General features: G+C 27.1%; 5 protein-coding genes across 5 annotated transcripts; all 5 read right to left on the reverse strand.

Annotated features, from left to right (window-relative positions):
- Nucleotides 1-1799: 1799 nt before the first annotated feature.
- On the reverse strand, nt 1800-2446 carry LOC129608689 (protein catecholamines up-like). The gene is made up of 3 exons (XM_055520353.1): nt 2167-2446; nt 1973-2089; nt 1800-1915 (listed from the first exon to the last, which is right to left on the reverse strand). Exons 1-3 carry the CDS (start codon nt 2444-2446, stop codon nt 1821-1823), a joined length of 492 nt encoding a protein of 163 aa, XP_055376328.1. The 3' UTR covers nt 1800-1820.
- Nucleotides 2447-5088: 2642 nt separating this feature from the next.
- LOC129608690 (histidine-rich glycoprotein-like) lies at nt 5089-5784 on the reverse strand. The gene is made up of 3 exons (XM_055520354.1): nt 5495-5784; nt 5305-5421; nt 5089-5247 (listed from the first exon to the last, which is right to left on the reverse strand). Exons 1-3 carry the CDS (start codon nt 5772-5774, stop codon nt 5153-5155), a joined length of 492 nt encoding a protein of 163 aa, XP_055376329.1. The 5' UTR covers nt 5775-5784; the 3' UTR covers nt 5089-5152.
- Nucleotides 5785-8257: 2473 nt separating this feature from the next.
- LOC129608624 (histidine-rich glycoprotein-like) lies at nt 8258-8871 on the reverse strand. Its single transcript, XM_055520258.1, has 3 exons — nt 8592-8871; nt 8405-8521; nt 8258-8352 (listed from the first exon to the last, which is right to left on the reverse strand). The coding sequence occupies exons 1-3, from the start codon at nt 8869-8871 to the stop codon at nt 8258-8260; spliced, it is 492 nt and encodes a 163-aa protein (XP_055376233.1).
- Nucleotides 8872-11428: 2557 nt separating this feature from the next.
- LOC129608684 (histidine-rich glycoprotein-like) lies at nt 11429-12385 on the reverse strand. The gene is made up of 3 exons (XM_055520346.1): nt 12056-12385; nt 11881-11997; nt 11429-11811 (listed from the first exon to the last, which is right to left on the reverse strand). Exons 1-3 carry the CDS (start codon nt 12348-12350, stop codon nt 11687-11689), a joined length of 537 nt encoding a protein of 178 aa, XP_055376321.1. The 5' UTR covers nt 12351-12385; the 3' UTR covers nt 11429-11686.
- A 4279-nt stretch (nt 12386-16664) lies between these two features.
- Nucleotides 16665-17682, reverse strand: LOC129608683 (histidine-rich glycoprotein-like). The gene is made up of 3 exons (XM_055520345.1): nt 17236-17682; nt 17042-17158; nt 16665-16975 (listed from the first exon to the last, which is right to left on the reverse strand). The coding sequence occupies exons 1-3, from the start codon at nt 17642-17644 to the stop codon at nt 16857-16859; spliced, it is 645 nt and encodes a 214-aa protein (XP_055376320.1). The 5' UTR covers nt 17645-17682; the 3' UTR covers nt 16665-16856.
- Nucleotides 17683-22264: the final 4582 nt, after the last annotated feature.

The raw sequence follows: 22264 nt of genomic DNA on the forward strand, positions 1-22264 counted from the left end.
TAAGCTGCAATATTTAACCAAGGTATGTCTACTAATAAATAATTTCAAGCTCTGCTTACAGAAACCTCATATAATTTTTTTGAACATACCTATAATACAAATCATACAAATCCATGTAGCAAAAAGATCATTTCCTTTTTTTCTAAATTTGCCATATGTAGCAGTGATTGTAAGAGAAAAACGTTAGCAAAAGATGCTATCCAAATTTTTTCGTAATGCTATATCTTAAATGGTGTATTGTATCTGATCAACTATAACCCAGTTTACTTTATGAATTTATACATACGTATATTGACTGAATTATGTGAATTAAATAATTGAGTCAATATATTGTAACTGAATCAATTATAATATTGTGTCAGGTCAGGTAAACTAATAAATATTACAAGACTAAATTAGAAAATTAGGGCTGTTATTTATACAAAATATAAACTGAATGTCACATATATGTGTATGTGTATTTTTACTTTACACGACATCATAAAGAAATACCTACTTAGCCACATGTACTTACATAATACGTAACGGAATGTTATATGAAAACGAAAACATGGTTCTAAATAAAGCTTTATTATATCTTGAGAATCAAAAATCGCTTAGCAGCTTTTACGGTACGTAATGATTCAAAAATGTTTAGATTTTTGCTAAAGAAAAAGAACAAAAAGAGATTTTGCAAAGAGCTTTTAAGGACCTTTTGATTTTTTGTTTTTGCTTGTACTAGAGGGTCAGGGAGTATGTTTTCTAAATTAAACCGGTAGGAGTTCTGGCTCCTAAAGTTGAATGATCTATTTTAATTTTTTAAAATTTCGTTTTTGATTTTGTTTATTTTAAATATCGTTCCATCATTTTTACCACATTTGTTTGTTTGTAATATTTTTCTCTCTTTCTTACTGTTGGAAATCTTATTGTGACCTATTAAATGAGTTGAAAGTTGTATAGGTTCCAGCTGAAACGGACGGTTTTTAGACAGTGAATGAACTTATTAAACAATATATACGAGTACTTTGATTAACATTGTTTGCAAATGCAATGATATGCAAAGCAAACTGCTATATTTTTGCATTTATGAAATTTAAAAAGAGTTTGACGGCTTCGAAAACATAAGCTGATAAAAATGTAATTTTTTACATATAGTTACTTACTTAGTTACTTTATTACTTACTTTTTTAGATTAGTATTTGGATTAGTTACTTATATCTGGTAGGAAAATTTTCTTCTAAAAAAAAAGTTTTGTACATAGTTTTACATTTTTTCTTGAATCTGACAGAAAATTGCATGTCAATTGTATTTTTGGATTATTCTTTTGTTTGAAATATTTGAACATTTCATATTTTTGATGTTTCCCAATAATCTATAATTAAGTTGCAAAGAATTTAGAGTCAATATATAAATTTTATTTTTCAATTCTTTGCAAACAAATTAACAGAAGTCCGCTATTTCATTAAAGTCGGCATAAATATAAAAATTTTAATTTTATTTGTATAGATGTTGTCATTTCAAAAATCTGCTAACAAAAGAATAGCTTTGAATGAAATATTCAGTTGTGATTAATTTTTTTAAAGAAAAGCTAAAAAGACTGCTTTTATAGCCTAAAGTAAAGTAATTCAAAACGTTGCCCTTACCAATTGTTGCTAAAAACAAAACTTATAATATATAAAAACAAAAATATTTCGAAAAATTTTCAAATTTATTTTGATTTAAGAAAATTTTCACGTATCATACTCGTATATAATTTATAAATAGTTTTAGCTAAATAAATAATTCTTCTACTTTATTATAAACACAGTTAAAGTTGGTCATGATAAGCGTTAGAACAGAACTTAATGATGATGATCATATAAATTGGAATTAGCCCAGCTTTCGGCGTGTCCGTGATGACCATGATGTCCATGATCCCATCCATGATCATGATGTCCTGGAAGTGACAAAATTGATAAGTTAATTATTTATAAACAAAAATATTTTTTTTTACCTTCAGGATGATGAGCGTGGCCGACTCTTTTAACAATTGCATTAAATCCATTATGTTTATCGGAAGTATATTCGACAATACGTTTTGTACCATCAGCTTCATGAAGTTCATAGGCACCTTCATAAAATAAATTTTGTTAATAACAATATTAAAGTCCTAATTATTTACAGAGTATATAATTATAATTTATTTACCTTTGACATGATCACCATCACGATGTTCCCATTGATTTTTGTGATCACCTGTATGAGAATCTTTTACACCATATTCGAATTTATAAGCTGGATGTGAATGATGATCATGATGATCGTGGTGGTCATGATGTTCCTCGTGACCATGATGTCCGTGATGTTCATTATGACCATGATGATCATGTTTTACAACACTAGCATAACTACTAGCATGACCGTGATGGTGTCCTGCATAAGCAAGAGCTACAAGTCCTAAAGCGAAAATAATTGAAATCAATTGCATGTCTATTCCTTTCAGGTCTGTTTAAACAGGTGAACAAGCGACGAAAGAATGATACAAATGGTGTGAACTTTTTCCATTTTATACGTTTTCCAATCTTTAAGTTTTTTATAATTGTTTACCAAATAACAAAAGTTTATTGAATGTTTATTGTTATTTATTTTTGTTAGTATAACAGGAAAATGTAATCGATAAAAATTCACAAATACTTTAATTAAGAATTTATTTAAATTTTGACATTAAGGTGACCATATTATTTTAGTCTTACCATATTGTGTGTTATGATGTTGCATGATAGAAAAACCTTTTGAAGTTTTATTGTTATGTAAATATTTTTGATAGATATTTATATACCGTTAATTTGAAAATTAAAAAAATTTGGTACTACTGGGGTAATATTAAAAGTAGAATTTTTCTTCCAAAACAACGTTTTTTTACTTGCAATATTTTCTGCTTTATTTTGAATATTTTTAATAAATGAACTTTCGCTAAATAAGGTCTTTTGAAAGTATCGTAAGAAAATACGAAATAGAAATAAGAAAACGAAAATAAAAACAAAAATTTGGAATTTACCGTAAGTCAAGGTGAATAAGCTAAGTGTAAGGAATTTAATAAAAATGTTAATTGGCATACTTAATCATAAGATTAGATAGGATGTGTTTTTTACAATAGAAATATGTAGTAAATAAAAATACTTTAGATTTTTTATTTCCTGATGCAGAAAATTCTAATTATTTATAAGTATTTGTCAACGTATATTTATCATAATATCAGTTTACCGCTCCGTTTGTAATATTGAGAAATAATATTTTGAGATAATGGCATTGTATTAAACATTTATACGCTTGTTGAACTTAAAACTCTGAGTTAGAAAAATGAAAATTTGGCTCATATTAGAGTTTCTCTTTGTATTATCTGAATTCCCTGAATAGTTCGACAGTTAATTTCGGTAACAAATAGAATTAAAATATTAAATTTCAAGAAATTTCGTCAGTTTATTCCATAAATATGACAAAAAAAAATGTAAGTTCAGCCCCTAATATGGTTGCCGGGCCCTGATATTCAAATATTAAATTTGAAGGAAATTGGTCGATTATTTTTCTTCAGAAACGCCAAAATGTAAAAGCGGCCCACAAAAAGATCCAATTACCGAGGCTTGATATATCCAAAGTGTTGATCAAACCGTGACATAGTGAAAATAAACTCAAATATAAAATTTCATCAAAATTAGTTCAGCCGAGATATAAGCATGCACACACATATCCACAGAGAGACAGACCAACAGACCGACATCTTACTAAAAATAATTTTTGTACACTTTTTTTTGTACAGAAAACTAAAATTTGCTGCCACCACATAATCTTCCTTATTGTATGCAATACGGTTGGTAAAAATTGAACTAATGTGAACCAAGATTTATAATAGTAATTGTCAAGATCCTCTTTAATTTAAAGAGTATCTAGTCAAACTTAGAACTTAAATTTTGCAAAAAAACCTTATTTTGTGAGTTGTTTATGAGAATACGAGATGTACCTTACGTCCATGAGAGTGTACGTACGTGTTCGAAAAATTTGGGTTCAACAGGATATTCTAAACGCTTACTGTTAAGAATATTATTCTTGTTATTGCCTGGGGAGAGAGCTTGAGATATTCGCGCACTGTTTTTTATAGAACGAAGCCCGGTTAAATTTATATCTTATTACTTTTGTAAATTTACATAACTAACACCAATAAGTTAGTGACGAAATTAAAATCGTAGTTAGAGTGAAAATGGAAAAATTTTTAAAGCACATAATTTTTTAGATGCCTGTGCGCTCAGTTTCGCAAAATTTTGTCTCAAAAAGGCGAAACTGACTAGTCAATGGTAACTCAATGACGTGTTAATGAAAAATGCCAAATGACATTTTCTGATGGGTCGTTAATTTTTGCAAATGTACAGAGACTCAGTTTTAAGTTGAACATTTGTATAATACATACGTCTTTTTAACATATTGTTAACATATTTTAAAGCCATTAAAGAAAAAAATTTGGTATAAAAAAACATTTGCAGTACTTTATTTTTCTCAATAACTTAAGCATTCTAAGTGTGCTAAGATTAATGAAAACTACAATATTACGTCACCAAAAAAATTTAATCATATGTCAAAATCTGAACAGAAAATAATTAATGCAGATACTCATAACAAAGTCTTTGTTCTGACGTTCCTACAGTTGTACTAAAAATTTCAAAAGGTAAAAAAATCAGCCGAGATTTACTTTAACCCTCTGCAATTCGGCCTCTGTTGGCTGAGAACATTGTTCCATACAAATTTTTTGTCTAGTCATGAGGGTTTATACAAGAGTGTATAAGAGGCCACTTAAATATTTCTTCGGAATTAACTTGTAATAGTTTTAATAGACAAGTGACAATTTTCATAATTAGTTTGTAAATTAGTTAAGTTGAACTTAAGTAAAGTAAACAGTTTGACTACTAAAGCTATAAATTTTTATTTTATGTAATATTTGTTCAAGCAGGAATTTAACCCGAATTTTGTCAGAAATATAATACATATATTTAAACAAAAATATTTTGTAAATTTTAAAATTTATTTTGATATGAGAAAATTTTAACATAGCAATTGATTTATAAATAGTCATTGGCTAAATAAATAATTTTTTTGCTTTAATATAATTAAAGTCAAAGTTGGTCGTTAAACGGTAGATGAAAACTTAATGATGATGGTCATATAAATTGGAATTAGCCCAGCTTTCGGCGTGTCCGTGATGTCCATGATGTCCATGATCCCATCCATGACCATGATGTCCTGTGAGTAACAAAATTCATAAGATAATTATTTATTGATAAAAACCATTTTTTTTACCTTCAGGATGATGAGCGTGGCCGACTCTTTTAACAATTGCATTAAAACCATTATGTTTATCGGAAGTATATTCGACAATACGTTTTGTACCATCAGCTTCATGAAGTTCATAAGCACCTTCATGAAATAAATTTTGTTAATAGTAATATCAAAGCTACAATAACAAAAAATATAATTATAATTTATTTACCTTTGACATGATCACCATCACGATGTTCCCATTGATTTTTGTGATCACCTGTATGAGAATCTTTTACACCATATTCGAATTTATAAGCTGGATGTGAATGATGATCATGGTGATCGTGGTGATCATGATGTTCCTCATGACCATGATGTCCGTGATGTTCATTATGACCATGATGATCATGCTTTACAACACTAGCATAACTACTAGCATGACCGTGATGGTGTCCTGCATAAGCAAGAGCTACAAGTCCTAAAGCGAAAATAATTGAAATCAATTGCATGTTTATTCCTTTCAGGTCTGTTTAAACAGGTGAACAAGCGACGAAAGAATGATACAAATGGTGTGAATTCTTTCCATTTTATACGTTTTCTAATCTTGAAATTTTTCATAATTGTTAAGCAAATAACGAAAGTTTATTGAATTTTTATTGTTATTTATTTTTGTTAGTATAACAGGAAAATGTAATTGATAAAAATTTACAAATACTTTCACACAATTAAGAATTTATTTAAATTTCGTTCCTAAGGTGACCATATTGTTTGAATGTTTGCAAGTGTTTTATTTGTGTTATTGTGTATTATGTAAATGTTTGTCCGTATTAAAGACAAAGTGTAAGACAAGAATTAGAAAAAAATAAAATTTCAGTTCTAAAAAATTTTTTTGTTTTTACAACAACAATGTTTTTGTTACCTTTTTGGTTCATTTTAAACACTTTCGCTTAATAAAATATTTTTGAAGGTATCATAATTCATAATAATTCATAAAATAGAAATAAAAAAAACAAAATGAAAATTAAAATATGCAATTCTCAAGGTAAGTAAGCTAAATGTGAAGAAAAAGACATTATATGCATACAATTATGTATATATAATGTCTTTCCAGAAGAGAAGCATTAACCGTTCTTGTCAAAAAGTGTTCACTTTTCTTAAAAAAACGTTGATATGGAACCAAAAACAAAGTAATGATTTTTTAATTAAATAAAAATAAAAGCAATTAATGTGGGACAGCGAATGCAATATTTGGGGCAGTTGTATCCACTTCTACACGGTGGGGAGTCTTCTCCAGAGAACTTGGGATGGAGATCTCCTTTCGACTTCCGAATTATTGTAGCGTCTTTCAGACGGATGTGCTTCCTATAAACGAGTTATAAAATGGCTGGTGCGCAATTTGATAACATACAGTTGCATTAGAATTTTCACGGACAATCAGGCTGTGATGAGGACGTTGCAAGCGGAGACGTTCACTTCAAAAACGGTCCGGGATTGCACATTGTTTCTTAACGAGATGGCGAAATCGTTCAAAATCAACCTGGTTTGGGTTCCGATCCAAACTGAAATCTATAAAAACTGCAGGTCGGAAGAACTGGCTAGCATGAAACGACTCTTCGGATTCTACTTGAAAAGGAGGACTTGTTATGCCTCTTAGCACGTGCAAGTTGTTTCTACGCTATGTGACAATGGAGCAAGCTAATAGCAGATGGAAAAATGAACGACCAGGCAACTTTGGCCTAGACTGGATCTGCGTCGCACAGCGGACCTGTTGTCTGTCCCTCGGCGTTTGTGATAGAGGGTATAACTGGGCACTGTCAGATTGGCGAACACGTAAGTAAGTTGGGACGCCTCGCTAGCGGCCTCTGCAGTAGCAGCTGTAACGAGGAGGAGGATACTTCGGCTTATTTTTTATGCTCATGTCAAGCTTAGCAGAAGGCGGTTCTTTGAGTCGCATTTCTTTTCGCGAACTACGGATCTGACGAATGTAAATGCCAAAGCCCTAAAAAGGTTTATAAATAACTCGGACTCGTTCACGTGAGGTTGGGGACATGGAGATCCAGCGGCATCATCACGGGCTTAAGTGGCCTAAGTGTATCCTCGGATGACCCCTATAACCTAAACCTAAACCTAATTATTTAACACTTCAACCATCTGAATTATTATCACGAATAAAAAAAAAATAGAATATTTAATTCCAATTATAACCAGTGCTAATCTATTTAGCCCAAATTTATTCTTTTTTTCAAAATAAAGTCTTCACTTCGAAGATTTATTAAAAAAAAATCTTCATGAACCCTTCGAGATCTTCAGTTGAAATTCAATAGAAAAAAGGAGGGGAGCAAGAACATCACGATTTCCATTCGAACCAAATCTGAGACATGCATAATGACATATGATATCATAAGCCGTATGGTCATTTATTTAATGCGTCGGTTAATATAGAATTAATTGATGCGTAGAGTATCAAAAATTTTCTATCGAGGAAGAAGTGTACGTATCATGCGTTATCTATTAAATTTGATTTTTTGATCAAATTTTGTGACTAAACATTGGAAAATATGAAAAAAAGTGTAAAAAATTCTGATTCTAAAAAAATGCAGTAGCGTAAAAAAACCCTAATTTTTAATATATTTTTGTATGCAAAATTTTAAAATTTCAAAAATCGTATTTTGGAGTCTCGTACAAAAAGTATGATCAGAATACCTTCACTTTGAAGATATCCACTTTAGTAGCGCTGATTATGGCGTATGCAAATGAAAGAAGACAACAGAGAATGCTTTCATAATTGTGCAAATAGCCGCACAATTAATTGCTTGTATGACTAAAACAACAACCAATGTCTGTCAGAAACATAAAAACAAAAATATTTCGAAAAACATTAAAATTTATTTTTTAAAAAAATTTTAACATAGCATTTAATTTATAAATAGTCATTAACTAAATAAATAATTTTTTTATTGTATAAGTTGGTCATTAAACTGTAGAAGAAAACTTAATGATGATGATCATATAAATTAGAATTTGCCCAGCTTTCGGCGTGTCCGTGATGTTCATGATGTCCATGATCCCATCCATGACCATGATGTCCTGCAAGTGACAAAATTGATAAGGTAATTATAAATAAAAATATTTTTTTTACCTTCAGGATGATGAGCGTGGCCGACTCTTTTAACAATTGCATTAAAACCATTATGTTTATCGGAAGTATATTCGACAATACGTTTTGTACCATCAGCTTCATGAAGTTCATAGGCACCTTCATGAAAAAAATTTTGTTAATAGTAATTCAGCATCAATAACAAAAAATATAATTATAATTTATTTACCTTTGACATGATCACCATCACGATGTTCCCATTGATTTTTGTGATCACCTGTATGAGAATCTTTTACACCATATTCGAATTTATAAGCTGGATGTGAATGATGATCATGGTGATCGTGGTGATCATGATGTTCCTCATGACCATGATGTCCGTGATGTTCATTATGACCATGATGATCATGTTTTACAACACTAGCATAACTACTAGCATGACCGTGATGGTGTCCTGCATAAGCAAGAGCTACAAGTCCTAAAGCGAAAATAATTGAAATCAATTTCATGTTTATTTCTTTCAGGTCTGTTTAAACAGGTGAACAAGCGACGAAAGAATGATACAAATGGTGTGAACTTTTTCCATTTTATACGTTTTCCAATCTTTAAGTTTTTTATAATTGTTTACCAAATAACAAAAGTTTATTGAATGTTTATTGTTATTTACTTTTGTTAGTGTAACAGGAAAATATAATCGGTAAAAATCACAAATACTTAAACAATTAAGAATTTATTTAAATTTTGTGAACTACTTTTAATATTTGCAGAAATTCCTACAATTTATTTGAAAATTTATAAACTTTTGAGTTATTCGGAATTTTTACTTAAAAGCGCTTCAAAAAACCCAGGGTTGTTAAGCAGAACTGGTGACGTCGATGATGAGAATTGAATTTAGTAGAACTAGTGAGAAAGTGGTTAAATGAAACTAGGGACGGAAAAATTATAGATGTAAAAATTTGGAAAAATTAGAGTTACAGGCCTTAAGAGATTAGTTTCTTTTTTCGTTTCCTGCAAGTATCTGTAAAATAAAAATGATGAAATTATATTGAATTCGCATACTAAGTCAAGGTAAAAATTATAAATTTAAAGAATTTAAAAACTATAATTAAGACAATTATGCAAAGTTATATAAATTAACAATAGTGTGTGTTTTAAGAGCGGACACATTACTATGTTTATAACATTCTACTGTATACCTTAAGAGAAAACTAAAAGTAATAGAAGTAATTAATATAATAACATATAGTTAATTAGATCAGTTATTTGGTTATATTTTCTGAAAAGAAGACGTTTGCCCCTTTACTTTGTTTTCATAAAAAATTGATAAAGACTTTTTAATTGAAATATTTCCAATTCAATAGTGTCGGAGTAACCACTTAATCAGAATTATAATTTTGTTTTTTAACTTAAAACAAACATCAGGATTCTACTGTTTACCAAGTGAGAGAAAAACGATGCAATAAAACGGTTAATTGAAGTGGCCATTGTCTTAGAATAATGACGTTTGTTAAACCTACATATTTTACTTTAAGCGAAGCAGGTTGCTATAATACTATTTTTTAAGTTCAATAACTTTAATAAGGTGAAATAAGTATTATAAAATTACAGACATGAAGGGCGATTTTGTGTTTTTTTTATAGAAATTTGAAGAGGCCCTTTTTTAGCACTTTTCCAAAAAGTTTTTGAAAAAAAAGTGCTTATTAGTTTCACTCTGTCCGTCCGTCTGTTCGTATGTCTGTTTACAAGACTTCTACACCCTTGAAGAAAATCTTGAACTTCCACACCCTTCGTAGAAGAAAATCTTTGCCTATCTTCCCCCCTCTAAAAGTTATTACCTCCAAAACCCTATTCTATAAAAACATCATATTTTTAACTAATTTATTGCAATGAAACTATAAGCATTTTTCAAATTTTGCAAAGCAATGAAAAGAAATGATTTGCTTCTTCTATCGCGGCCATACCTTACTTGAAATTTAAAAAACTTAAAATCAATTGTTTCGAAATTATTTATATTAGTTTTCTTCTAGACCTCAGGTTGTAGGAGCCTGAAATTTCGTTAGAAGGAAATTTTTTTTCATAAAATTTGTAAAATGTGAATTTGAGTTAAGCTAACGGTAAATTCCATGCCATGAAAAAATATAATTATTTTTCTTAACTCACGCGATTAACCATTAAAATCGAGTATTAAGTTAACGCCTCTTTAAATTTATTTTTTGCTTTATTTCAAAGACTGCATAAATCAATCTTCCTAAATGTATGCAATTCTTACAATAATTTCGTAATTTTAAGTGTGTAGCGGGTAAACGTAGAATGTTTTTAAAAGCACTATTTTCATTTGTTGAAGGGAAAAGTGCTATAATACAAACCATTACGGTTGGGTCAAACTTTATCAATATCCGTATAATATTCAATGAATAACTGACAAATTTTAAGAATAGCCTGCTAAGTAAACTTCTTTTAAATATATTCATACTGAGTGGATAATTATTGAGATGGATTGTCGTGTAATCTTACACAAAATAAAAGATTATTAACAGAATTTACATGAGTCAATTAAGAATTAAGGAAAATTTGAGAAAAAGTATCGCCAAAAAATTAAGACGTTAAAAAATATGTAAAAATTTTTATTAATTTGTTACAAATTTGATAATTTTCCCGCAAAATAGCAGATACCTCTTTTGCTTATCTTAATAATATTATGAGCCTGCTTTTTTAATCAATTTCTGATCAGGAAACATTCACAGTTTTTTGATTCATACAGAGTTTCGTTTATGTTTTTGATTTGGTTTGGAAATTTACAACTTTCTTCAATCATTTATAAAATTAAACCATTACTTAATTTTTAAAGTCCTTGATACTGCAAAGTTATTCCACATGCTTCTTAACCGTGAGATTGTGTATTGATTTTTTTAAAGAGGAAATAGCTTCTAAAAAAGCACATTAGAGCATCGCTTGTAGCTTATTAAAATAAAAACCTTTTCGCTTTAATCAGAAATTATTAGAAATTAATATATGAAAATCCTGAATTTTTATGCTACTTAAATTATTTTATTTTTTCTTTATTATAAAACATATTTACAAAATGAAATACAATATGTACAACAGAAGTAATTATAATAGAAGTATGTATATAAATATTCAAAATCTATTATACATTTGTGCTTATATATATATATATGTATGTATATATAACCCAATTATGGGTAATCATCGGTGTTTTAATAAAAATGATTTTGAATAAAGATGAGATAAATGTTTTTTATATAATTAATTCAATAAATAATTTCCATATTTCTTTAGACTATATGACAATATGGTGATGACTTAGTAATGATGATGATGATGATCTAATAAATTTGAATTAGCCCAGCTTTCAGCATGTCCATGACCATGTCCGTGACCATGTCCATGTCCTTGATCCCATCCATGACCATCATGATGTCCATAAACTGTAAAAAATTTCACATTAAATGTATTTAAAAATTCATTCTATGTTCTATAATTTATTTTAGGTATACCTTGTGGATGATGAGCATGACCAATTCTTTTAACAACTGCATTAAATCCATTATGTTTATCTGATGTATATTCAACAACACGTTTTGTACCATCAGGTTCATGGAGTTCATAGGCGCCTTCATTTAAAAATAGTATTAAAGAGCTAAATTAGCTCAAAATATAATATTTACATACCTTTAACATGATCCCCATCACGATGTTCCCATTGATTTTTATTATCACCAGTATGTGAATCTTTTACACCATATTCAAATTTATAAGCTGGATGTGAATAATAATCATGATGGTCATCATGACCATGATGACTATAATCAAGTCCATGATGTCCATCGTCATAATGATGGTGATGATGATGATGTGGTTCTTCGTGTTTTACAACACTAGCATAACTGCTAGCATGACCATGATGGTGGCCTGCCCATGCTAATGCTGCTAATCCGAAAAAGAAACCGATTTTTAATAATTGCATATTCTTTATTCTGATTTTAATCTAACTAATAGAACAATTCGCGAACGAATGATACCACTGGAGTCGATTTTAATTCAATTTATATACTTTGTAACCAGAAGAGAAAATAACAAAAGAATTACATTTTATACATATACACAAATGTAAAACAGCTACAAGTAAAGTAATTATTACAAAAAATAAAAAAAAAAAATTATTAAAAAGAATAATAAAAACTACTATTGTGTAATGGTTTGATTTACTTTGCTTCAATAACAGCAACAACAATAACGCCACCACCACCAATAATATTGGGTGGGAAAATTATTCACTTAATTTTAAAAGTGTGATTTTTCTTATCTTTCACATAAATAAAGTCGAGGGTAATGGAAATCAATTTAATGTTAATGAATGTAATAATTATAATAAAAAAAAAATTGTTTTTTTTTTTTTTATTATTTTAATTATTTGAATTAAATTTTAAATTAACCATGGTATTAATAATTTAATCAGCTGAAATAAAGGTAAAAAAAAAATTGAAAATTACAATGCATTCGCGTATAAGGTACGAGTTTTTCTTCATGTTTTTGTTTCTTTTTTTTTTAACATTTTATTAAATTATTAAATTATAACTATGATTGGCAGCATAAATATTGGTTATTTTTATGACCTTATGGCAAGTGCATATATGTAGAGTATATGTGCTTCTATTTTAATTGTTGTTTAAAATGTTGTTATTTTGTTAATTTGCTACGGTAGCATGTTTTTATATTAATGGTTCAATTAATTATTATAACACTATCAATTTTACAAAATTAAATACCTTATCCGTATAACACAAGAATTTCATAAAAAATTATTGATAACCTTCAAATTTCGGAAATACAACTAAAATGTCTTTAAGGTCTTTATTTCAATATATGAAAAATATAAACTGTGAATTAGAATTTAGAATTAAATTTTTTTTTTCCATACTAAGCATAATATTTGTGTAAATAATTAAATTGTATGCAATATAGAAACATTAAATAATATTTCATTAAAAAATCTAGATCTTTAATTATGTGCAATAAGATTTCTAATTTATTTTGTGTTGTACGATCACATTTCATAGAATAAGGAAGGTATTGCGATTGCAGCAAATTTTATATGTTAAAAAACGGGAATAAAATATTTTTAGCATAATGTTCGGGCTTGTGAACTCCTCTATCTTAATTTCGTATGAAAATTTATCTTAGTTTCCTGGGTGAATGTGACAAGTCGATCAAATTTTAAGGTATGTATTTCGAGTCCTAGTATTTGATTCTTTAAGCGAAATTTATATTTTTAACTACACATGTCTATATATGTATAACCTAATAACTGCCGTATTACCTGGAATCTCCGAATTACTTTTCTATTGAACAAATCTGTAAAATTTTCAAGGAAGTTGTATTTTTATATATACAATTGAACCTTCACAAGGAGGCAGTTTTATATTTTTGTATAACATATTTTAAAATAGTAATTTCACAGAAATTAGATTCCTTTAGTTCGATTTTATATTAGTTTTTTTCTTCAAATCGCTAGACTTATAAGGTGCTATTTACATTCACGACAAAATTTAAAATTAAATTTACGACAAGTATCGAACCGCAATTATTTAGAATTTATGTCAAAATTTAACAATTTGTTATGTTAAATTATAATCAAAATAAAAATCAGCTGATCACCAAAACTTTCTCAAAAAATTAGTTGCCACTATTTTATTTTTAAGAATCTGATAGTAAATTAGAAAAGAATTGAGTAATTTTTTGTTAGTTGTCGTCCGACAAAGTCAGATGTCAAACAGAATTTATACATACGATTTTCATCCGAATCAGATTAAGTCTAGGGATTTGTCGTATATGTCGTAAACAGTACCTGCAAGTAGAATTATTGGAATTTTTAAAACTTCCTTCATAAAATACACGATGCTGACCACATTTTTTTTTAAAATTATGTACAATTTAAATTAAATATTAACTCTAGCGTTAAGAAATTCTATAATTACTCAATAATTATTTGTGAATAATAAAATATTAGAGTGAATTTTAATTTTTTTTTGTTTTTGATCTAAAAAAACAAAAAAAAATTGAAAAGTTTATACTTTAAATTAAATTTTAAAATTAATATTACAAATATTTTGTAAATTTGCATATTTCAATATTAATTAAAAAAAAAACAAAAGAAAAAAACTAAAATAAACAAATTATCACAAAATGTCTAGGCTATTGTAATTTTTTTAATATTAAAGTTCAAAGGAGTTGAAAAAAAAATTCTATTGAAAATTTTAAACTTTAATCATTTATTTTTCAATTTTATAAGGCATCTATAGGTCACGATCATGATTATATGGAAGTTATGATATATTTTATGAATAATCAAGTGTTGTAATAAAATAATTGAATATTTATTTTTTAATTTTGAATAATTGTGAAATGATTTAAATTTTTTTAATATTTGGGTCACGATTTATTGTGAATGAATTTTAGAAATACAAATTTAGATCTTGATTTAAGTAAAATTTTTAAAAATTAGGTATGTTTTTTTTGTTTCATTGCTCATTTTATTAGAAATAAAGGAAATTTTTAAAAAAGGAAACAATTAGGAAATGCAAGTGTTATTATAGTTTTTTTTTGAACCAAGTATGTTATGTTGAAATACGTAAATAGTAGCCTTAACAGACAATTTATTTAAATATAGCGTCTAGGATAATGCTGTTGGAATTTTAAGATTTTATTAAAAAAATCCAAAATCATCAGTAACAATCAGTAATTTTAGTGTTTTTTGTCTAAATTTTTGAATATTTAATTAACAATTATTTATTAAATTGCTATAACAATACGGACTGGCAAATATACGACTATTAAATATTGAACAGTTCTAAAATATGTGGACATCATAAATAGTTGTATGTACATATATGTAATGAATAGGATTAGCTAAATTTTTCAAAAATTTCGCAATTCATGTTGGATTCGTGAAATTAATATTTGTTTTAAATTAATTCATGTTACGTGAAAGAGAAAAAATTTGCACAATTCCCAATAAAGTCTAGTATTTTTGTATATAGATCTATATTCATCCAAATGATGGTAAAATTAATTTTAACAGAATATTAACGACAATAGAAAACTTGGGCAGCAATTTATATTTGGGATTTGTGAAAAATTTCTTTTACTTTACATAAAATTTAGCATAAGAGTTTAATTAATTTTAAAATCATTTTTCAAAAATAAATTCTTCTAAGGATTCTTAAATTTGAAAGTAAAGTTAAATAAGATCTCTAAACTGTTGTTAAATAATTTTTCGAATCAATGACACATACTTTATTTCTTCAAATTTCTATTAAATAAACAGAAATCATGTAATCTAGATGATTAAAATTTGGTTACTATTATAAGCGGAAAATTACAAAACATTTTTAAAATTTTAATATTTTAGAATTCACAAAATATTTTAACCGTTGTTTGCACATATTTCTAAATTTAGGTCCACAATTAGATTCATATTACCGTTTCTGTTTAATTTTATATAATTGGTATTCTATGACACATTTCGATGAGAAGATTTGGATGAGTGACAGAAAAGATATAATTTGCAAAAAATTATTTAAGCTAAATTAGAGTGTCGCAATTTTCATAATTTAATGAATTACCATATAATTTAATAGAAATGTAGATTAAAACAGTAAAATTAATTAAATACTCATTATAGATATATAAATTACTTAATCTACGGAAGTTGCCAAAAAAAGTACAGTTTAGGATAATGTTTTTGAAGTAAAGATTCGTGTCGTAAAATATTACTACAAATTACCGAAATTTATTATTTCAAATTCGAGTTCGTATTTTATAGAACTACAATATCCAAGTCTGTTCAGTGTACAATGAAGTGTAATATTCAAGCATTCAATAAATTTTTGCAAAAACAAATTTTATAATTTAAGAATTTACAATTAAGAATGTTTAATTTCTCATAATAGTATTTTAATTTATAAGAGCATTATTATCTCGAGTAAAGAAAAAACTGGCTAGTCTAACATATTCATCTGACATCTCAGTATAGTTGGCAAATTTCGTGGTTTTTATTTTTTTCTACATTTCCTATTAAAACAGTTTCTTTTATGCCTTTCTGTGTAGCTATTGAAAATTTTAAATCCTTACAGTGTATCTACTGCTTTGAATAGTCTGTACTCACTATAATTGCTCTTTTATGTGATGGCTTAGATATGAAGGAGTTTTCAAGTAACTTGAACAGCATTTTGTGAATCAAAAACACTTGGATTAGAATGCTACTTAAATATTATTTATTTTTAAATTAAGAAAAAATTAATTCATATTTACAAATTGTTTAGTTATAATTAAGAATATTATTTCCTAAACTTGAAATCATAAAAAAATTTGAAACGATCACAATATCAAGAAAAGTGATCGTCTCCTAAAAACAATGAATTTTAATAAATAATCCAGTTTTCGTTAAATTTCGAATGAATAAATATTTGACTTAGTGATGATGATGATTTAATAAGTTTGAATTAGCCCAGCTTTCAGCATGTCCATGACCGTGTCCGTGACCATGTCCATGTCCATTATCCCATCCATGACCTTCATGATGTCCATAAACTGCAAATATTTAAATTTGCATTTTGTTAATATTTAAAAATAATTTTATTGTAATTTATTTTATACCTTGTGGGTGATGGGCATGACCGATTCTCTTAACAACAGCATTAAATCCGCTATGTTTGTCTGATGTATATTCAACAACACGTTTTGTGCCATCAGGTTCATGAAGTTCATAAGATCCTTTTTTAATTAAAAAAAAAAGACACAATAACGTTAGTGACTTTTAATAAAGCTTCAATTATAAATTGTCATAATACCTTTAACATGATCACCATCACGATGTTCCCATTGATTTTTATTATCACCAGTATGTGAATCTTTTACACCATATTCAAATTTGTATGCAGGATGTGAATGATGATCATGATGTTCATCATGTCCGTGTCCGTGTCCATGATCCCAACCTCCATGAGCAGCATATCCTTGATCCCAATCTCCATGACCACCATGTCCTTGATCCCATCCTCCATGACTACCATGATCATGATGAGCAACAGATCCATGTTGATCCCATCCACCATGACCATGATTATCCCAACCTCCACCATGACCATGATGATGATCATGTTTTACAACACTAGCATAACTACTAGCATGACCATGATGATGTCCTGCCGATGCTAACGCAAGTAATCCCAACACAAAACCAAGTTTAAATAATTGCATTTTTATTTTATTTTTTTTTTACTGATCTGAACGTTGGAACAATTGACGAACGAATGATATCGTTATGTTTGATTTGGACCAAATTTATACTTATCCTAAAATCATTAAAAATTTATATGCAAAATCTAACTGTAATACACACATATAAAAGAAATACTAAGAGAAAATAATAATAAAAAATTTGTAAATAAAGAAAATCAAAAACAAAACCAGAATCATTTTTTATTGTGCAAGAGTTAAGAGTTCATATACGCTTTAAAAATAATGGTAACTAGATCATTTTGGTGGGAGATTGTTATTAATTTTTTTTAATTGATTGTTTTCTACTTGTTCATTTAATACTGAAAAAGGTTCATAATGGTAATATTAAGTTATCAAAACAGTTAATGATTTAAATATCTCGTTCCTTGAAAACTAATTTGTATTTATTTTAGCTATATTGGAATTTTAATTTGTATTATAACTAATTGTATGTTTTGTAAAAAATTAAGTCACATAAGTAAGGAATTAAAATTTTCAAAAATTTTATTTTAAAAGGCCTGAAGCAAAACTTACAATTATTTTATTTTAATTTTATGAATTGAATGGATTTTATTTGTTGCGTTTTTTAATGATAATGGACACATGAGAAATACAAAAAAAAAGTGTAAAATTTATTATTTTTTTAAATTTCGAATTAAATATTTGAGTAGTTTATTATTTATTAAGATTTTAGCCTTCCTACATACAATTGGAAGGACAAGCTTCCTAAGGTTCATTTTTTTCACATAAATGTTTCCAGTTATTATCAAAAATCGAATCAGTGTGAGAATTATATTCTCTGAGGCTACATTTTAAAGGAAGTTCATGAAGAATCGATTAAAAATTTTAGAACTGAAAAGAAATTAAGTGGAATATTGATTTTAATTATTTTTTTATGCACTAAATGTGAATAATTTAAGATTTTGTCAACTATCAAAAATGAATATGTCAAAGAATTTTCAATCAAAATTGGATATTTGTCGCAGATGTCATGGTGTCATTGTAGTCAAATTAAACCATAACAATATTACCTATGTTTTGTGAAACATTATTTATTACAATTAATAATTTCAATTAAAAAATTGGAAAGTTAGTTATAAATTAATAATAAAAATTAAATTAGTAATAAACTAATCCAGAAGTCACTAAATTCATGTATATTTAATTTTTGAAACCGTAATAATAATTTAGATAATGGCGAAAAAGTGAGTTTTTTTGCTAAATACTTTAATTTAGTGTATATTGACCTAATTTAGTAAGTTATATTAAAGTATCAGCCAAGTTGATTTAAGTCGATAATGCGGATTAGGAGTTTCTATTACAGTGACATTCATTTGTATATCATGTCACTTATATACAAAAGAAAATCAATTGAGTCTTCAAGCTATATTCGTTCGTCTGTCTGTTTATTGTGGAAATAGCTCATTCGAGAACGGAAAGAGACTTGAAATGTGATACAGCATATTGCACGCTATCCGGTATTTAACCACTGTAGAGTTTGTAATTGAAACGTTGTTATGGGCATTACTATGTAATTCGATTTTCGTATTTGCACAAATGGGAAGGTAGTATCATATAAATTGATTGGCAACACCTTATCATTTTTGAAAATACGAAAATCGTTTTACCAAAATCGAATTACACAGCAAAGGCCCGGCCCGTTTAGTGAAATTATCTTTGAAGTGAAAACTAACTTTCAAATTTAAATAAGTATTCATCTTTATTTTCTACACAAAAATATAAAGTATTTTACCAAAATACATGTGCATAAATGGTCCCATTATAACTACTTCTTTATATATGTAGATAAGTTAAGTTGGCCCAGATGTTCAGATATATACCCAGAGTTCTATTTTGTGATCTGCCATTAAGGAAAAGAGTAAGTAAGAAAATAAAGGCGACTTTTTACCAAAAACCATACAATGTACACTTGTTTCTTAATAAATTTAATTAAGGAATTTTTTTTTTTAGTATTACTACTGTGATTTTTTTTCTTCATGGAGGATCGAGAGGCTTTGTCTCTTCTTATATCAACCCATAGGATATTTCGTGATTCAGTAATTTTAAAGTAACATTAATTTTTGTTAGATTTTACTTAAAATTTCAAAATTCAAAATAATTCAAAATTCTATTTTTAATTTTTGTGCTACTTAATTATACACCAAAACTTTATTTCTAAACAAAATCAGCATATTTTTTAATCAAACAAGGAACAACAACAAATCGATTGCAATAGTTTGTCGAATAATACAAAAAAAAATGTTATATTTGTTCTTTAAAAATTTGTTAATCAAAATTTTATAATTATTAAATAATAAGAAGGTAACAGGATTTTAATAAAATTATTTGAATAATCAAATTTTTGAATACAAATTGTACAATGTAATTTGCATACTTATTTGTTTATCGTCTTATTCCAATATTATAGGCGATTTTTATTCAAATTCGTATATATTTATATAGATATGTATACATATAATATAACTATTATTGTATTTACCTATATTAATAACCTATAATAAATCATTCAATAAATTTTATAGTTAATTACATGGTGTTTTTTGTTTGTGATTAAAATTATTTCTTGTTGCCTTGTAGGCTAAAAATATGTCTGCAAAAGAAAATATACAATAACCTAATAAACTTATTTTTTCCACTATTACATACAAAATCTTTATAATTATAGACTCTATATAGTTTAGCGTGAAAATAGATTTTTTGTTGTTTTCAGTTTAAAAAATTTTACTAAAGCAAAATGAGAAAAGAAGTAAAAATTTTGGATAAATAAATTGCAGACTCATTGAATTCAAGGTTAATATAATTATATAATAAGTAGGTTATTTTTAGTTTTGTTTAACAATAATAAAGAATTTTTTTTTTTCTTTTGGAAATAAATAACAGTATTGTCATTTTAGATCCGATATTGTATAACATAGTGTGTGAAAACAAGTAGCATTCCAATATCGTTTTTTTTATCAAATATGTGCAAATTTGTAAAAATATTATCGTAATGTTCGCCATTTTCGTTTTTAATCCTTATACAGATTATAATTATAGAAAATATATTTAAAATATAAATTTTTCTTTTAAATATAAATTTTATTTTAAATTCTATTATAATTTTGTTAGTAGGTGTATCATTGTTGTTCATACCTTACTGTCATTTGTCATAATTTTTTGTTAGAAATACATTCAGGATGTTAAACATTAGGGTTAGAAAGAAATCATAATCTAGTTTTTATAATTGAAAATTGAACAGTTGTATCGAAAAATAAGGAAATTCAAACACTCTTTTCGTTATTGCGTTTGCGTATTTTTTGTAGTTTGAAATGGCACATTAAAATGTTTATGTAACACTATTTTATATAATATAGTTTAAATCTAGACATAAAGAAAAATTTCGGGAATTACAACATGAATAGATAGAGTTTTATCAATTATTGAAGAAATCATGTATATTTTACTGCGAAGATCAACATGGCTAACCGTTTGTCTACATATATATATCATTAAGGTTGAGTAGCACTACTTTCAACTTTAAGTTAAAGAATATATTTTTACATTTCAAAACACTTTATTCCGAATTTTGTTGTTTTTATTTTTATTTTAATAAATTCAATGCGTTAAAAACGATACTACACCTAATACCATATATATATATATCTGTCAGGCCAAGCTCAGAGAAAAAGCCAAAAATAAATTTCAAATTTATATGGAGCTTAAATTAAAGGGGTGTCGAAAATTGATTAAAATTTTCAATTCTACTGATTCTACATATCTTTTTTAGTTTAAAATTTAAATTTCAATAAAATTGGTTGGCAAATTCTGTGTGTAAAATGCATTTAAAATAAAAAAAAAGCAATTTTTGACGCAGACAACCTTTACTGTATTCCAAATAGGCACTGAATTAAAGAGTAAAATTTCGAATATAAAATTGAGTTTAAAAAGAACTTGAAAAAAAAAAACAGAAAAAAGAGTGGTTATGGTCTAGATCGCTTTCAAAATCATACTAAATAAAATGAGATTCACAAAGAATACTCAAAAATTTCATAGGAAAAATAAAAAAATATATTTCGATCGCAATACTTCGAAAACATAAAACAATAAGAATTGTTTTTGTAAGATTCTCCGATTGTAATATTTCGGAAAATAACTTCTGTTTGTTGGCCTTATAGATTCCTTAACTCCCAAATAATGAATTTTTCAAATGACTATCAGTGAGATCGGTGAGAAATGACTATTAGTATTTTCGATACTTAAAATTATCGACAGCTATCGATACTTTATATTAATAATATCCTATCATTATTTTGTGATTTCATAAAAAATGTGGGAACTTCACAAAATCAAAGTAATTTAAAACGCTTAACAGAATAGAGGGCAAATTATTGTTAAGGAAAAAACATTGTTCCGCTAGTACATATCATAATTGAGCAAGATTTTCTGATACACTTGTCAATACTGTCGCTCATTTAATTTTAAAAGACATTCACAATAGCAATTTCTATGATATTTTTTATTAACTTTAAGCAAATTTAAACAATTTAAACCAATTTTTTCAAAAATTCAAACTTATAATTCAAGCTCAAATTAAATTCT

Source organism: Condylostylus longicornis, unplaced genomic scaffold (assembly GCF_029603195.1).
Source record: "Condylostylus longicornis isolate FDR11 unplaced genomic scaffold, ASM2960319v2 ptg000033l, whole genome shotgun sequence".
NCBI lineage: Eukaryota > Metazoa > Arthropoda > Insecta > Diptera > Dolichopodidae > Condylostylus > Condylostylus longicornis.

Coding starts and splice junctions, on each gene's coding strand:
- LOC129608689 (XM_055520353.1), bottom strand. CDS start 2,446: ATGCAATTGATTTCAATTATTTTCGCTTTAGGACTTGTAGCTCTTGCT. Junction 2,090..2,166: donor TGATGGTGATCATGTCAAAG/GTAAATAAATTA, acceptor TATTTTATGAAG/GTGCCTATGAACTTCATGAA. Junction 1,916..1,972: donor CCACGCTCATCATCCTGAAG/GTAAAAAAAAAT, acceptor TGTCACTTCCAG/GACATCATGATCATGGATGG.
- LOC129608690 (XM_055520354.1), bottom strand. CDS start 5,774: ATGCAATTGATTTCAATTATTTTCGCTTTAGGACTTGTAGCTCTTGCT. Junction 5,422..5,494: donor TGATGGTGATCATGTCAAAG/GTAAATAAATTA, acceptor TATTTCATGAAG/GTGCTTATGAACTTCATGAA. Junction 5,248..5,304: donor CCACGCTCATCATCCTGAAG/GTAAAAAAAATG, acceptor TGTTACTCACAG/GACATCATGGTCATGGATGG.
- LOC129608624 (XM_055520258.1), bottom strand. CDS start 8,871: ATGAAATTGATTTCAATTATTTTCGCTTTAGGACTTGTAGCTCTTGCT. Junction 8,522..8,591: donor TGATGGTGATCATGTCAAAG/GTAAATAAATTA, acceptor TTTTTCATGAAG/GTGCCTATGAACTTCATGAA. Junction 8,353..8,404: donor CCACGCTCATCATCCTGAAG/GTAAAAAAAATA, acceptor TGTCACTTGCAG/GACATCATGGTCATGGATGG.
- LOC129608684 (XM_055520346.1), bottom strand. CDS start 12,350: ATGCAATTATTAAAAATCGGTTTCTTTTTCGGATTAGCAGCATTAGCA. Junction 11,998..12,055: donor TGATGGGGATCATGTTAAAG/GTATGTAAATAT, acceptor TTTTAAATGAAG/GCGCCTATGAACTCCATGAA. Junction 11,812..11,880: donor TCATGCTCATCATCCACAAG/GTATACCTAAAA, acceptor AATTTTTTACAG/TTTATGGACATCATGATGGT.
- LOC129608683 (XM_055520345.1), bottom strand. CDS start 17,644: ATGCAATTATTTAAACTTGGTTTTGTGTTGGGATTACTTGCGTTAGCA. Junction 17,159..17,235: donor TGATGGTGATCATGTTAAAG/GTATTATGACAA, acceptor TAATTAAAAAAG/GATCTTATGAACTTCATGAA. Junction 16,976..17,041: donor TCATGCCCATCACCCACAAG/GTATAAAATAAA, acceptor AAATATTTGCAG/TTTATGGACATCATGAAGGT.